At 39.4% G+C, this 13,587-nt stretch overlaps 1 protein-coding gene across 1 annotated transcript in view; it reads left to right on the forward strand.

Moving 5' to 3' along the window:
• Positions 1 to 1,249: 1,249 nt before the first annotated feature.
• The window catches only part of LOC134528955 (T-box transcription factor T), a 31,154-nt gene continuing 18,816 nt past the window's right edge, over positions 1,250 to 13,587 (forward strand). Inside the window, exons 1-2 of the mRNA XM_063362623.1 lie at positions 1,250 to 1,413; positions 8,155 to 8,250. Of these exons, the coding sequence (XP_063218693.1) occupies positions 1,250 to 1,413; positions 8,155 to 8,250 (260 nt within the window). The remainder of the gene's footprint in view (positions 1,414 to 8,154; positions 8,251 to 13,587) is intronic.

Here is a 13,587-nt window from a genome sequence, read left to right on the forward strand (position 1 = left end):
ACAATAACCTCAAACCCCGTCGTGTTGCCCTCTGCCCAAATACGCTCTTACTAGATGCCAGCAAGTCGGACGGCGTCAGGCGCAGGCGGGTCTCTAACGCCACGTCCTGCGTAACCTGTCAGCATGGCGGGGTTCAACCTGAGCCGCACGCCGCCACGTGGAGCCCGCGGCCCAAGTTCTCTGCACCGTCCGCAACCTATTTCACCGCCCTTTTAGCGTTCGAAACAGAAGTTTCATTTCAATAAATCTATTTGTGACGTAACAACCAATGAAATGGAGGTATATTTACATAACTAGCCCTTAAATAATATTTTTGACGAAATAAAAATTTACATGTTGTGTGAGACCGAGCCATTTAGTCTAAATGATTTAGACTCATGGGGGAAATTCGTTTAATAACATGAGGCTGCATTCATATGAAGAATGTACGATAACACTCATTAGACAGTATCATATCTGGCAAGATATCTTAATCATGCACTCCAGCATAGTCAGGCTTTGCATATATGTATATTTAGGGACCAGTTAAATTTAATAAATTGAGGTATGCTTACAATTTCTACAGCAATATAGCCAACTTTGTTGGAGATTTATCCAAACATCACTGCCTTGCCAATGTAAATTGAAAATGTCATAGATAAGAATACTCAAGGCCTCATTACCTAATTTTGCCTTTCGCGCATACATATTAAGTCCATGTATTTCGATGTTATTCATATGACGAATGCATTACTAAAGCAAAAATGTACGAATGCTACATGCATTACTAAAGCAAAAATGTACGAATACTACTTTCACAGATTATGTTATGATAATGTTCACACTAGCATGCCCTGTTGTATTGTCAATATCTTGCAGAATCAACACCAATAATTGGCAATGATTTCCTGAGACTATTGTCACAGAGATGTGTGGAATGTTGGGACTTTTGTTTTATTCTGGGTACAAGAAGGAATTTTCCAGTTTAATGCCGCATTCTCCAAGAGGCAATAATATGGTTTATGATATTAATGTGAACATGCTTCTTCGAGATCTTTAACTACAATACCAAATCATGTTTGATAAAGCTAGCTGGTAATATGCAGGTTATATTACATACAGAGTGAGGTTAGGCTCTGTTGATTGACTGGTGGGTTGAATCCTGTTGGTTTTAGAATAGTTTGTTTAGTTGTTGTACGATGCGTGTAGACAATGCGCAGTGTGCTGTGCTACAGGTGGCGCGCACGGGGCGCACTGCACGGCCGGCCGCATGGCGCAGTCGCACATCCTGTCAGCCGTCGAGTCGGAGATCACGGCCGGCCGCTGCAAGGGCGACCCCACGGAGCGCGAGCTGCAGGTGTCGCTGGACGACCGCGACCTGTGGACCAAGTTCCAGTGCCTCACCAACGAGATGATCGTCACCAAGAACGGCAGGTGCGTGAGGCGCGGCTGCTCCCGCTGTCTCCTCGGCTGTCTCCTCTGCTATCTCCTGCGCTATATCCTGTGCTATCCACTGCGGTGTCTCCTCTGATATATCCTGCGCTATCTACTGCGCTTTCTCCTGTGCTCTCTACTGCGCTGTCTCCACTGCTATATCCTGCTCTGTCTCCTCTGCTATATCCTGTGCTATCTACTGCGCTGTCTCCTCTTATATATCCTGCGCTGTATCCTCTGCTATCTACTGCGGTGTCTCCTCTGATATATCCTGCCCTGTCTCCTCTGCTATCTACTGCGGTGTCTCCTCTGATATATCCTGCGCTATATCCTGTGCTATCTACTGCGGCGTCTCCTCTGATATATCCTGCACTGTCACCTCTGCTAGTTCTTGCGCCGTCTCCTTACATTCACCTTTGCTATATCGTGTGATATTTCCTGCTCTGTGTCCTGCGCTGTCTCCTATTATCACTTACGCTGGTATGAGGAACGTTTTTGTCGGCTAAATGAACGCGTTTGGGTTAGGAAACATATTTATTTGGAAAGAGACGCGCTAAAGAGAGCGTACTTTATTATTAGGCTGGAGTCACGCTATGCGTTTCTCCCACCGTGGCTTAAACTTTCCCAGCGGTTTTCGCGTGAATATTCTTTCGACCATTTTTCGTAGAGTCCACACTGCAGGTTTTTCAAGCATGCACTAAGTAAGTTTATCAAAATCGAACAAGTAAACAATTGATCTCGAAGGAATCGCCGAGTATAAACTGGTAACCGCTCCGGTTCAACCGCTAAGTTTGACACCTGCCTTATGGACCTAACAAATTATTGTAACTGTTTTGGAAACAGTCGCGGTCACATGCACTCTAGGCTGTCAAATGTTGTACAAAATTTAGTACCTTACCTCATTACATGTTACTAGGCACTTCTTGAATGACTATAAAGTATAAACCAATCACAACCTTGCAAAAAAATGTGACTCAGTCGTAAGGCACTAAGGTGCAATATGGCAGAAGACACTACCATGATTATGTACAATAATGAGGATTCTACCATGGTGTCAAATAATAACGCTGATTTTGCATGTATCTTCTTATTATCATTATTAGCTACATATATAATAATGAAGATTAAAATGAGGCTAATAAGAACGTTCTGATCGGCCTGGAATCTGGTCAAAACCCCAGCCATCAATGTTAGGAGATGGCTTTGGCGTGAATGGCGCATACTAGGCGAGATGATTCTATGGTGTGTTGCCACTGCCTTCCGCAGTACTGAATTGAATGGACAACAAACCACCGAGTCCAGTTACCCTCGAGTGTCAAACCCCTAATCCGGCCGGGAAACTGGCCAGTGACCCTTTGGCTCACCAGGCAGAAGCTGTGACTACCGAGCCAGCAGATCTGACTGTCACATTTGAAGTGACATTTTTGCTTATTTCAATTTTTTTATTTCATTGGAGCTTTACTTTTTTGCCAACAACGAGGTCATTATTTATTTAAGACGTCAACGAGCAATGAATATAAAATGAAAATACTAGTGTTTTTATTCCTAAGTGAGCATCGATAATTGTATAAATTTGCATCTCTTATTGTAATATTAGCTTTTTCGTGCCACTTATTTAAATTTCAGTATTTACATTCAAACTTTTGGAATACTAATTATTCGCATATAAAAATGTCAGCAAATAACACACTATTTAAATTTTATACAACAAATATGTGTGTGTGTACTTATGTACACGTGTTAGTAGTTATACTTCTTTTTTATTTAAAACACTGAACTATTTTGAAATATAGTGTCACAAAAATTATTAAAATATATTATCAGTATTCAATATTACCTTAAACATGTGCATAAAATTCATTATTTAATTTATTAAAATCATCTATATGTATTTTAGTTAATAATGAAAATCAATAAATATGGTGAATCTTTATTCTAATTTAATTATTTTAAATATTTTTATAAATAATGTTATAATTTATTATTCATAATGCAAATAAATTATAAAAATAACCTTATTTATAAACACAATATCTATCACTAATATTTACAATAAATAATTTTTTTTTTAATTATAAGGAACCGTATTCAATATCAGTCACTAAATTTCTGAACGAGACTCACACGTAGTTCCTCACCCGCCGCTAGAATTCGCTACTGAAGCAGCTACGTCAACTATAGAATCATTCGATTTGCAGAGCTACATGATAAACTATACAATGAAACGTCTCCGATATAAACGAAATAAATTTGAAAAATACTAAACCCCGGCTTAGACCTGATTTTGACAATGAATTTAGTTAAATTTGGCCCACCATTTAAAATTCATTAAAAATTTAATATCACATATTTACCGCAATTGTTGACTATAAATTATTACGTATTAAAAGGTAGTTGTACTATTATAAATAATTTTATACTACCTATGCGAATTAATGGAAATTCATTTCCTAAAGAATATAAATAATTTAATATTACTTGAAGTAAAATTATAGGATATAAGCCTACCTAGTATTGAATAATGAAGTCAGTGGACTGGACTATTAACTTAATAATATTATAGAAATACGATAAACAAATAAAATGTATTCATATATATTTGCTTAAAGCACAATTAGGATAATCTAGTACTAACTTGTCGTAGCCTCCGAGCGTTGCCGGCTACTATAAGGCGGTACCACTACTGTTAAATGGGAAATAGTGTTCTTTTCTGCTTTATCGACGAGCTAAAGATGTCAAGATGGCGGACTCTCACGTATGAAAGTGTGCAACCGTTAATGTTCACGTTTGTGGGCATCGGAATACTTACCAAAAATATTGGTGGGTCAAATGAAATGTTTGTCATAGTTAAACTACCCTGAATATATTTAGATAACTTAAATAATTAAAAAATGAAATATTACATTAAGAATTCGTGATTAAACTAGCTTTATTACATTTATGATGTAACGACTTAATTATTTAGGTTGATTGTGTCTGTAGTACATCGGTGAAGAGCATGGTGAAGAACGAAACGTGAAGGCCTGCCTAAGACGTGGTTCAAATCGTGTCATTGCATATCGTGGTATAATGTTGATTTATTTACTTTATTATTGCATCATAGTATAAACCTACTGTACTAATGCAAAAATGTTATTATTGTATGTATTTATTTCTCTGATTGCTGTAACAAATTTAATACATATTACTGACAGTTTGTTGTGTTATTTCATACTAGTTGGGCCTATAGAAAATTTTTAAGCTTGGATTTAAAACTAAATAAAAACACAAGTAATTATATATAAATTTACATTAACTTTGTTACTGAATAAAATTTACAAGGAATTGAAAGTCCCAATATTATTGATGTTCGAACGAACAATTTGTAGGAATCGAAGTGGTTTTCTTTCACTTATAGTTTAAGTTTATGATGGGGACTTCATTCTTATTAAAGTCTGCTGTTTTTACTTTATGGCTTAAAAAATAATGTTTCATTACAATTATTCAAGCAGTTTAATAATTTATACAACACAGTGATAAACTAACATTGAAATAACATATTAAAAAGTTATGGATCGAGAGTTTCTCTCTCTTCTCCCACCAGTACAGAAAGGGTAAGAGGGAGAGTCTCGAAGAAATAAACACTAAGATCAGGCGTTAGAACTCTTCCTTTTATTATTTAGGATTATTTTCAAAGTGCAAAAGGTAATAACAACAACAATTTATATTAATAGCTGCACGCCACATTTGACACTAAAACTAACAGTTTTGCAGATTACAACCATGCTGGTGGCTAATACATTTATATAAATCTCCTAATATCACCTCATGCCACATTCGCCACTAAAACTAACAGTTTTACAGATTACAAACATGCAAATGGGTAATACATTCATATAACTTTCCTAAGATCACCTCATGCGACATTTGCCACTAAAGGTAACGGTTTTGCAGATTACAGACATGCTGGTGGCTAATACATTTATATAAATCTCCTAAAATCACCTCATGCCACATTCACCACTAAAACTAACAGTTTTACAGATTACAAACGTGCAAATGGGTAATACATTCATATAACTTTCCTAAGATCACCTCATGCGACTTTTGCCACTAAAGGTAACGGTTTTGCAGATTACAGACATGCTGGTGGCTTATAGCTACATTTACATAAATCTCCTAAGATCACAGCATGCCACATTTGCCACTAAAAGGAACGGCTTTGCAGATTACAAACATGCTGGTGGCTAATACACTCACATAAATGTATAATTAATTCTATAAAATTGTATATTGTCATCAATCACGTTCACATAAAAAACTTATGAGTTTACAAATATATATATATATATATATATATATCAAATGTGGACTATACAGCTTCATAATAACCACAATAATTCTTCAAAAGTCACGCCGCACTTAAATTTTGATTGTGTAATAATCAGGCCGTTATCCAATATAAACTAAAATCTATTCCAACCTGGGTCACCGATGATTTCTGTCCTTCCTCGAAAAACAGGCAAAATCCAGGAAAATGGCTGCTTGCGGCACGGAGAAATGGTATAATCCCATCTCAGGAATTTGCTGCCATCGGAGAAACGGGGCAATTCCACCACAGGAATTGGCTGCCATCGGAGAAACGGGACAATTCCACCACAGGAATTGGCTGCCACCAGAGAAACGGGGCAATTCCACCTCAGGAATTTCTGCCATCGTAGACCAAAACGACACAAAAAATGTTATAGCTCACTGCTATACTATTCGCGCACCGCGAATCCACAACCTCTGATGTGCGTCGTACAACTCTCGTCACTCCCCATTTCCCTTGTCAAGCCCAACACTCTTCCTAGACGCTACCCGTTATATTCTCGTCTCTAAGACTCCCCGAAAACAACTTAATCACAGCTGGCCTCTTTCTCTCCAGCTTGACCCACCTCGTCCCACTCCACCTCAATCCTTTTCTCTCTTCCTATGTTTCAAGCAGCTCAAAACCACGACAACAAAAGAACAACGCAACCACCAACCTCACAAACAAAAATTTCCCGCGTCGCACTCACCGCAAAAAAAAAAAGGGGGCGCTGCCAGCACACAGCTAGCAGTGACGCCTTACGGTTAAACGGGCACAACATCACCCGGACGAAGAATAGAAACAAACAGGTGACGGCCAAACTCGTCACAGCAATTTGCACCATTAAGATGAACACATTTATTACTGTGGATGTGGACTATGCTATCTTGAAAAAAAAATTCCTGGCGGGTTTGAAAAAACTTCCACACTGTGAGGAAACGTGGCGTATGTTGCCGATGAACCAATGGTGTCTCTAGGCAGGGGCAAAAAGTAGGTAAACATACAGATGGAGCATAAGGTCCGATCCTAGGCGAGGGGAGTAAAGCCAAAGGGGAAGAGGACCAGCGTACTACACGTACCAATATGGCAGCCATTTTTTAACAAACGCATCAGCTGTACCTCTTTGGAGGTTAAATTGGAGATAAACGATAACTCATATATTTACATTTGTATTATGAAGATTCGTTTTGGACTTTTAATATATATATATATAATCATATTAAACAGCAATATTTGGATCTAATGTTCTTCCGAACAGCTTAACTAAAGTTCTTAATACAAGCAGGCTAGAACAGCTTATACAAATACAAACAAACGTCCACCACATTGGCATATGAAAATAAGGAAAAAAATTGGGGAAAAAACGGCTTCAAGTCTGATGCCTAATGCTCCATCTGTATCCTTTCATAATCCGTTCATTAAGTGTTCATTTCAGACATGTCTCCATCGTATCTCCCAATGTAATGACATAGGACAAGTATCTACGTTAGGTCGGGCGCTCTCCTGCTCTGCTCTAACGTGATGCTCCCCCCCCCCCCCCCCCCCAACAAGATAACCTGAGCAGTTAAGGCCAGCTGCTCAGCTAAATATTAAATCACCCCTCCCCCCCCCCCCCAAAAAAAAAAAACAAGGATGGCTGGACAACACACGAGTTTAACGTAAAAATAAATCCATTTCCCTCGAAATTAAATTAAATTTAACTCAGGCCATTTGTAGTGTCGCCAAGCTTCGCAGCGAATTTTCAAAGTGAGTTATTTCACAATCCCCATCAAAACTTATTATTTATAGGCACTAAACAGGAGGTTAGCGGCCTAGGACTCCTCGCGGGCCTCAGGGTTCGATGCCAAGTTCGGGTACTCGGTCCCTGAGTCCGCTACTGGCGAGATGATGATGTCCCTGTTAGTCAGCAATGGCTGCTTGGGGTCGCTTCATTAAAGCAATTGATCTGAGCCCCTTCACGATTGTCACGTTGATATATATATTTGGACTCGCGGTCGGAGGAAATCATGGTTAGAGCCACGGAAATTTCGCGGATTCATTTAGTGGCAAGCTAGAATGCAAACCTCCACACTGTCGCACTGTGTTCATGATTGGACCGCAGTTATCTGGGCACGCCCCTCTACGACCGTGATCCAACGATGTCCAGCTAGAAGAGAAGTAAGCGAATCAGGTAGTGCCAAATAACAAGGATAAAAATGTTCTCGCTAAGAAATCAACCAATGGGAAAGTAAACATGGGTCGAGCACACCTATAACTTTGAATTCTATCCTGAGGCCAGAGGAATCCACGAAATTTCCGGGACTCTAATCATGGTCGATTCCTTCCCCGACTTCCCCGACTTCCCCGACTTCCCCGACTTGTGTAGTGTTTGTCTCTTCCCGACATGTGACCAAGCTGCTCGGCTGTTCCAGGCGAATGTTCCCCGTGGTGAAGGTGAGCGTGTCTGGCCTGGACCCCACGGCCATGTACACGGTGCTGCTCGAGTTCGTGCAGATCGACCCTCACAGGTGAGTGGCCTTTCCCGCTTCAGCGCCACAGGCGTTGTCTGAACCAGGGGCGTTGTCTGAACCAGGGGCGTTGTCTGAACCAGGGGCGTTGTCTGAACCAGGGGCGTTGTCTGAACTAGAAGCGTTGTCTGAACCAGGGGTGTAGCCAGGGGGGGGGGGGGGTTAGGGGTTCAACCCCCCCCCCCCCTTAGCACCAAATATTTAATCAATTTCTTATTCATCACTCAAACAAATTTCATATTAAAATTAATAAAATTTTTACCATTACAATATTTAAATTTAAGAACCAAAAACTGCTAAAATAGCACTATTTTACACCTTAAAATCCAAATTTTCCCGGGGGAGGTACCCCAACCCACCGCTTTAATACAGGGGGGGGGGGCATGCTTCTTAACACCCCCCATACACAAATCCTGGCTACGCCACTGGTCTGAACACAAGCTCACCAGCTCAGTCGGGTTGGCATTACCGACGGTGAACGCTTTTCATCAATAGGTATTAACTATCTGAAACGCGAACAAGATGAAAACATAGCTGAGGTCATAATTAAATCCATTTTTTGACGTGACAACGTCTAATAAATCGATGAACGCCGGCTGCACGCACGAGAAAGTGTCCCGTTACACACATTGTCACGTCACGCTGTGTCCCGTTACGCTCATTGTACGCTTGCGCTGCATCTATCTCTCTTCCACTCGATTGGAACAACCATCGATTTGACTTTTCCGAGTCACATTAAACTTGAAACACTCCCATTCGTTTCCTACTTTTCCTATCATCGTCCTATCGCTTAACAGGATAACACAGATTGGAAGAAGTTAAATAGAAAACATGTATAAATTTATAGTTAAAATAATCTCTTCGTTAAAGTAATAAACATATTTGAATTAATAAGTGTAAATAAAAGTAAATTTATCAATTAAATTGTAGATTTCATTTCACTCCTTCTTTGTATCCATACAAAATAGTGATATTTCAATAAAAATGATTCAATTTTATTCATAAAAGTATGCAATCATTTCATCAATGTTTTGTTATGACGTTGTCACGTTAAACTATCGTCCGTAAACCGACTTTACAGACAACCAATTTTTTTTTTATTTGGGACATCGAAATCTGACCTTTAGAGCATTAGCTGTACTGGTATTAAAATGGTGCACATTCCTTGCATAAGGTGCAAATTTCTTGCAATCTCCCTATGGAGTGTTGTTGTGCACCTGACCATATGTAAATAAATAAATTTAAATAAAATATTTGAAATGACGGGCAGGGATGACGCGACACGTCACAACCACTCCAGTCTAATCCAGAGAGACGGCCAGCTGGTATATAAGCGGTGACGCCGGCCTCCGCGGCAGTTCCGAAAGTGCGAGTTGAGTTAAGTGCGAGTTGCGTGAAGAGGTTGAGAGACCCCACTTTGCGAGTGGTGGAGCGACGGGACCGTGAGAGTGAGGCAGAGTGGCGCGAGACTGTGTGTGTGGACAGTTGCGTGGTAAGGGGCGAACCACTGTTGAGCCCAGCTCCAGTGAGGAGTGTGAACTGTAGACTTGGCGGATATTAAGTTATTTGCGAACAGACATTTTGTGTGGTTATTGAATTAGTAATGTAAATATTAGTAACAAATAAAACTTTATTAATTTAAGTTAGCCTTACGAACCCGTTTCCCCACATAACAACATTTTAAGATATCCATAATGTTCACAGTGACTATTATTCAAATTTGTTTAATATATGAAGGTTTGAAGTAAATGGAGATCTAAGTACAATTTTCAACATTTTTTAGTATTTGCATTTTTTTCTCTGGTTACTAACTTATTTTAAATTTCTAATTAAAAATAGGTTCATATATTTTATTTAAGACATGTTACACTGTGTTCAATCATTAAAAATATATAAATTACTCAATAACAGTTCAAGAAAAAAGAAAATGTCAGAACTAGCTGTCATTACTATGTCCACAGTATTTGACCTCAAATAAGCTGTACGTTCCTAAGGTACTTACATCCTTTGTTTTACGAATGTTTCATTGAATAATTACCTATTATTGCTTATGATGATAATATAAATAAACAGATAAAACAAATTTAGACACCTTTTAAAGCAAAATCCAATTTCATTAATGCACCACTATTGAAATACTTTAATACGATCACATTAGAATAATAAAAACACTCTGAACAAGACTTCAATATTAAGATGTGACGCGTTCATAAAACATTTGTCTTCAGGTTTTACCAAACGTATTGGTGTACCAAATAACACTTTATGATAGTGAAACTACCCTGGAATATTTTTGGTAAACTAAACTAGTCACAGTAAAAGAGTAATTTCAAGTTTTAAAACACCTAAGGGTACGTTTATTACAAATATTATATTCTTACAATAGTTATGTCATGCTTCGTAGCACAGTGGTTAAAGTGCAAGGTTAGTAAGTTTAAGAAATGTGTTTTAAAATTCTGCAGTGGAACACCTTTAATTTTTTTTTAATTACACTTAATTTCAATTAACTCACATATGTTTTAAAAAATAACTTTACAATAGCAAAACAATCATTTATTTCTTTATAATATATAGTAATCTAACGTTTGAGGAAACCACATAGGTAGAATTAACTTTTTAATGAATTTTAATTCCTTGTTAAAATTAGGTCTAAGCCGGGGTTTAATATTTTTTCAATTCTATTTCGTTTTTATCGGAGACGTTAATTATACAGTTTAACTTTTCGCTCTGCAAATCGAATAATTCGATAGTCGACGTAGCTGCTCCGGTAGCGACTCTAGCGGCGGGTGCGGAACTACGTGTGAGTTGCGTTCAGAAATTTAGTGACTGATATTGAATACTGGTTCATATAATTAAAAAAAATTATTTTCAATATTAGTTATATAAATTGTGTTTATAATTTTTTTCAAGTGTTTTTATATCAGTGAGATTATGTTTCAGTGTGTATGATTTATTTGCATTAATAATTATTATTTAATAAATTTTAAAAAAATCAATTAGAATAAAAATTTAGATTTTTTTTATTCTCATTATTAATTAAAATTTATCTCGAATATTTTTTCTAAATTAAATAATTAATTTTATACTCATGTTTATATTAATATTGGATACTGATTTTTTTTTAATTTAAAATTGTTTCAATGCAATTCCAAATAGTCCAGTGTCTTATATAAAAAAAAATGAAGTATAACTTCTAACGTGTTTTCAGTTCCAAAGAGAAATGAATGGTTAGCACGTGTGGGGGCTCGTGGATAAATACCGTTATGCATCACTTCCGACAAGACATCCATCAAATTACATTTCCCGATGATAAAAGATTTCCTTTTTTATTGCGCCGGAGCTGCTCGGCTGGTACCCGCTGCAGTGGGTGCGCTACAGCTCTCAGAGGTTCTTAATAACCCCGGCGAGGTGGGGGGCGGGGTCTCGGCTCTCTGTCGGGAGCTTCGTGTGGGGGATGGCCGCCGCTTTTACGACAGGCGGCCGCGCGCCGTGCGGGCAAGGCTTTTAGGGATTAGTTTCTACCTGCAGGGAGCGTCCGTCTTCCCTGCCGCGGCTGGCAGGCAGCGAGCCCGGGCGAGGCCGTCGCTGAGTAAACACCGCCGGCACCCACCTCTCGCGACCTCCTGCGCGCCTGTTCCTCCGAGCTCCGCTCGCCGCTGCCATGTAGGCGCGCTGTGCTCGCATCTGCATCTCAGGTGTCACTCTGGTCACTTAAAGCCGTGTTCACTATGTTCGCGATGCTAGCTACGCGAATAAAATATAGCCATCTGCATCTCAGGTGTCACACTGGCCACTCAAAGCTGTGTTCGCTATGTTCGCGATGTTCCCTACGTGAGTAATATATAGCCAGCTAGCTGCATCTCAGGTGTCACACTGGCCACTCAAAGCTGTGTTCGCTATGTTCACGATGTTCCCTCCGTGAGTAAAATATAGCCAGCTAGCTGCATCTCAGGTGTCACACTGGCCACTCAAAGCTGTGTTCGCTATGTTCACGATGTTCCCTACGTGAGTAATATATAGCCAGCTAGCTGCATCTCAGGTGTCACACTGGCCACTCAAAGCTGTGTTCGCTATGTTCACGATGTTCCCTACGTGAGTAATATATAGCCAGCTAGCTGCATCTCAGGTGTCACACTGGCCACTCAAAGCTGTGTTCGCTATGTTCACGATGTTCCCTACGTGAGTAATATATAGCCAGCTAGCTGCATCTCAGGTGTCACACTGGCCACTCAAAGCTGTGTTCGCTATGTTCACGATGTTCCCTCCGTGAGTAAAATATAGCCAGCTGCATCTCAGGTGTCACACTGGCCACTCAAAGCCGTGTTCGCTGTGTTCGCGATGTTCGCTATGCGAGTAAAATATAGCCAGCTGCATCTCAGGGCTCACACTGGCCACTCAAAGCCGTGTTCGCTATGTTGGCGATGTTCCCTAAGTGAGTAAAATATAGCCAGCTGTATCTCAGGTGTCCAGTCACACTGGCCACTCAAAGCTGTGTTCGCTATGTTGGCGACGTCGTCAGGTGTTTGGTTCTCAGCTATTTTTCTTAAATGTCCTCGCTGACTTTGCGTATGCGCAGATTATATATATATATATGTGTGTGTGTGTGTGTGTGTGTGTGTGTGTGTGTGTGTGTGTGTTTGTATGTTTTCGCGCGGAATTATACTGTACCTCGGCGTTTTCTTTTTATGAAGTTTAATTTCTCTCAGTATTGGGCTTTAAATAGTCAAGTCGATGGAAAAGTTACGAAAATATCCATGTTTGTGGAATAAATCGATGGATGAATATAGAAAAGACTGGATTTAAATATGCCTGGGATTTGATTTTAAGGAATGCTACCAAACTGAGTTCAATTTATCCTGAAATAATCCATAAATTTCGTTTCGTCCTCACAAGCGACTGCTTCATCAAATGATGTAATTCTTAAAATTATTTTGTTTTTATATTAAATTCATGAATCCATTTCTTTTTACATTTACATGCTGTGAGAGCCAGCAGAATCTTATCATCGTCGGAATCATCACTCGAATCCCACGGCATGCGTCTCTCCAACATCGCGAACTAGTCTATCCTGTCTGGCCACGTGGCGCTGCGAACATAGCGAACATCGCAAACATAGCGAACATCGCGAACATGGCGAAGCTATCTGCGTAGTCTCGGCTTAGAGGATCAGTCAGTCTAGATCGCGCTGTCGGAGAGACGCATGCAGTGGGATTATTTTCTGCCAGCTCTCACAGTATATAAATGTAAAAATAATTAGGTCTACGAAGATAAACTACAAAAAAAATATTAAGAAGAATTTAATCATTTGATTAAACAGTTGCGTCTAAGGACGATGCC

Source organism: Bacillus rossius, chromosome 2, assembly GCF_032445375.1.
Source record: "Bacillus rossius redtenbacheri isolate Brsri chromosome 2, Brsri_v3, whole genome shotgun sequence".
Lineage (NCBI taxonomy): Eukaryota > Metazoa > Arthropoda > Insecta > Phasmatodea > Bacillidae > Bacillus > Bacillus rossius.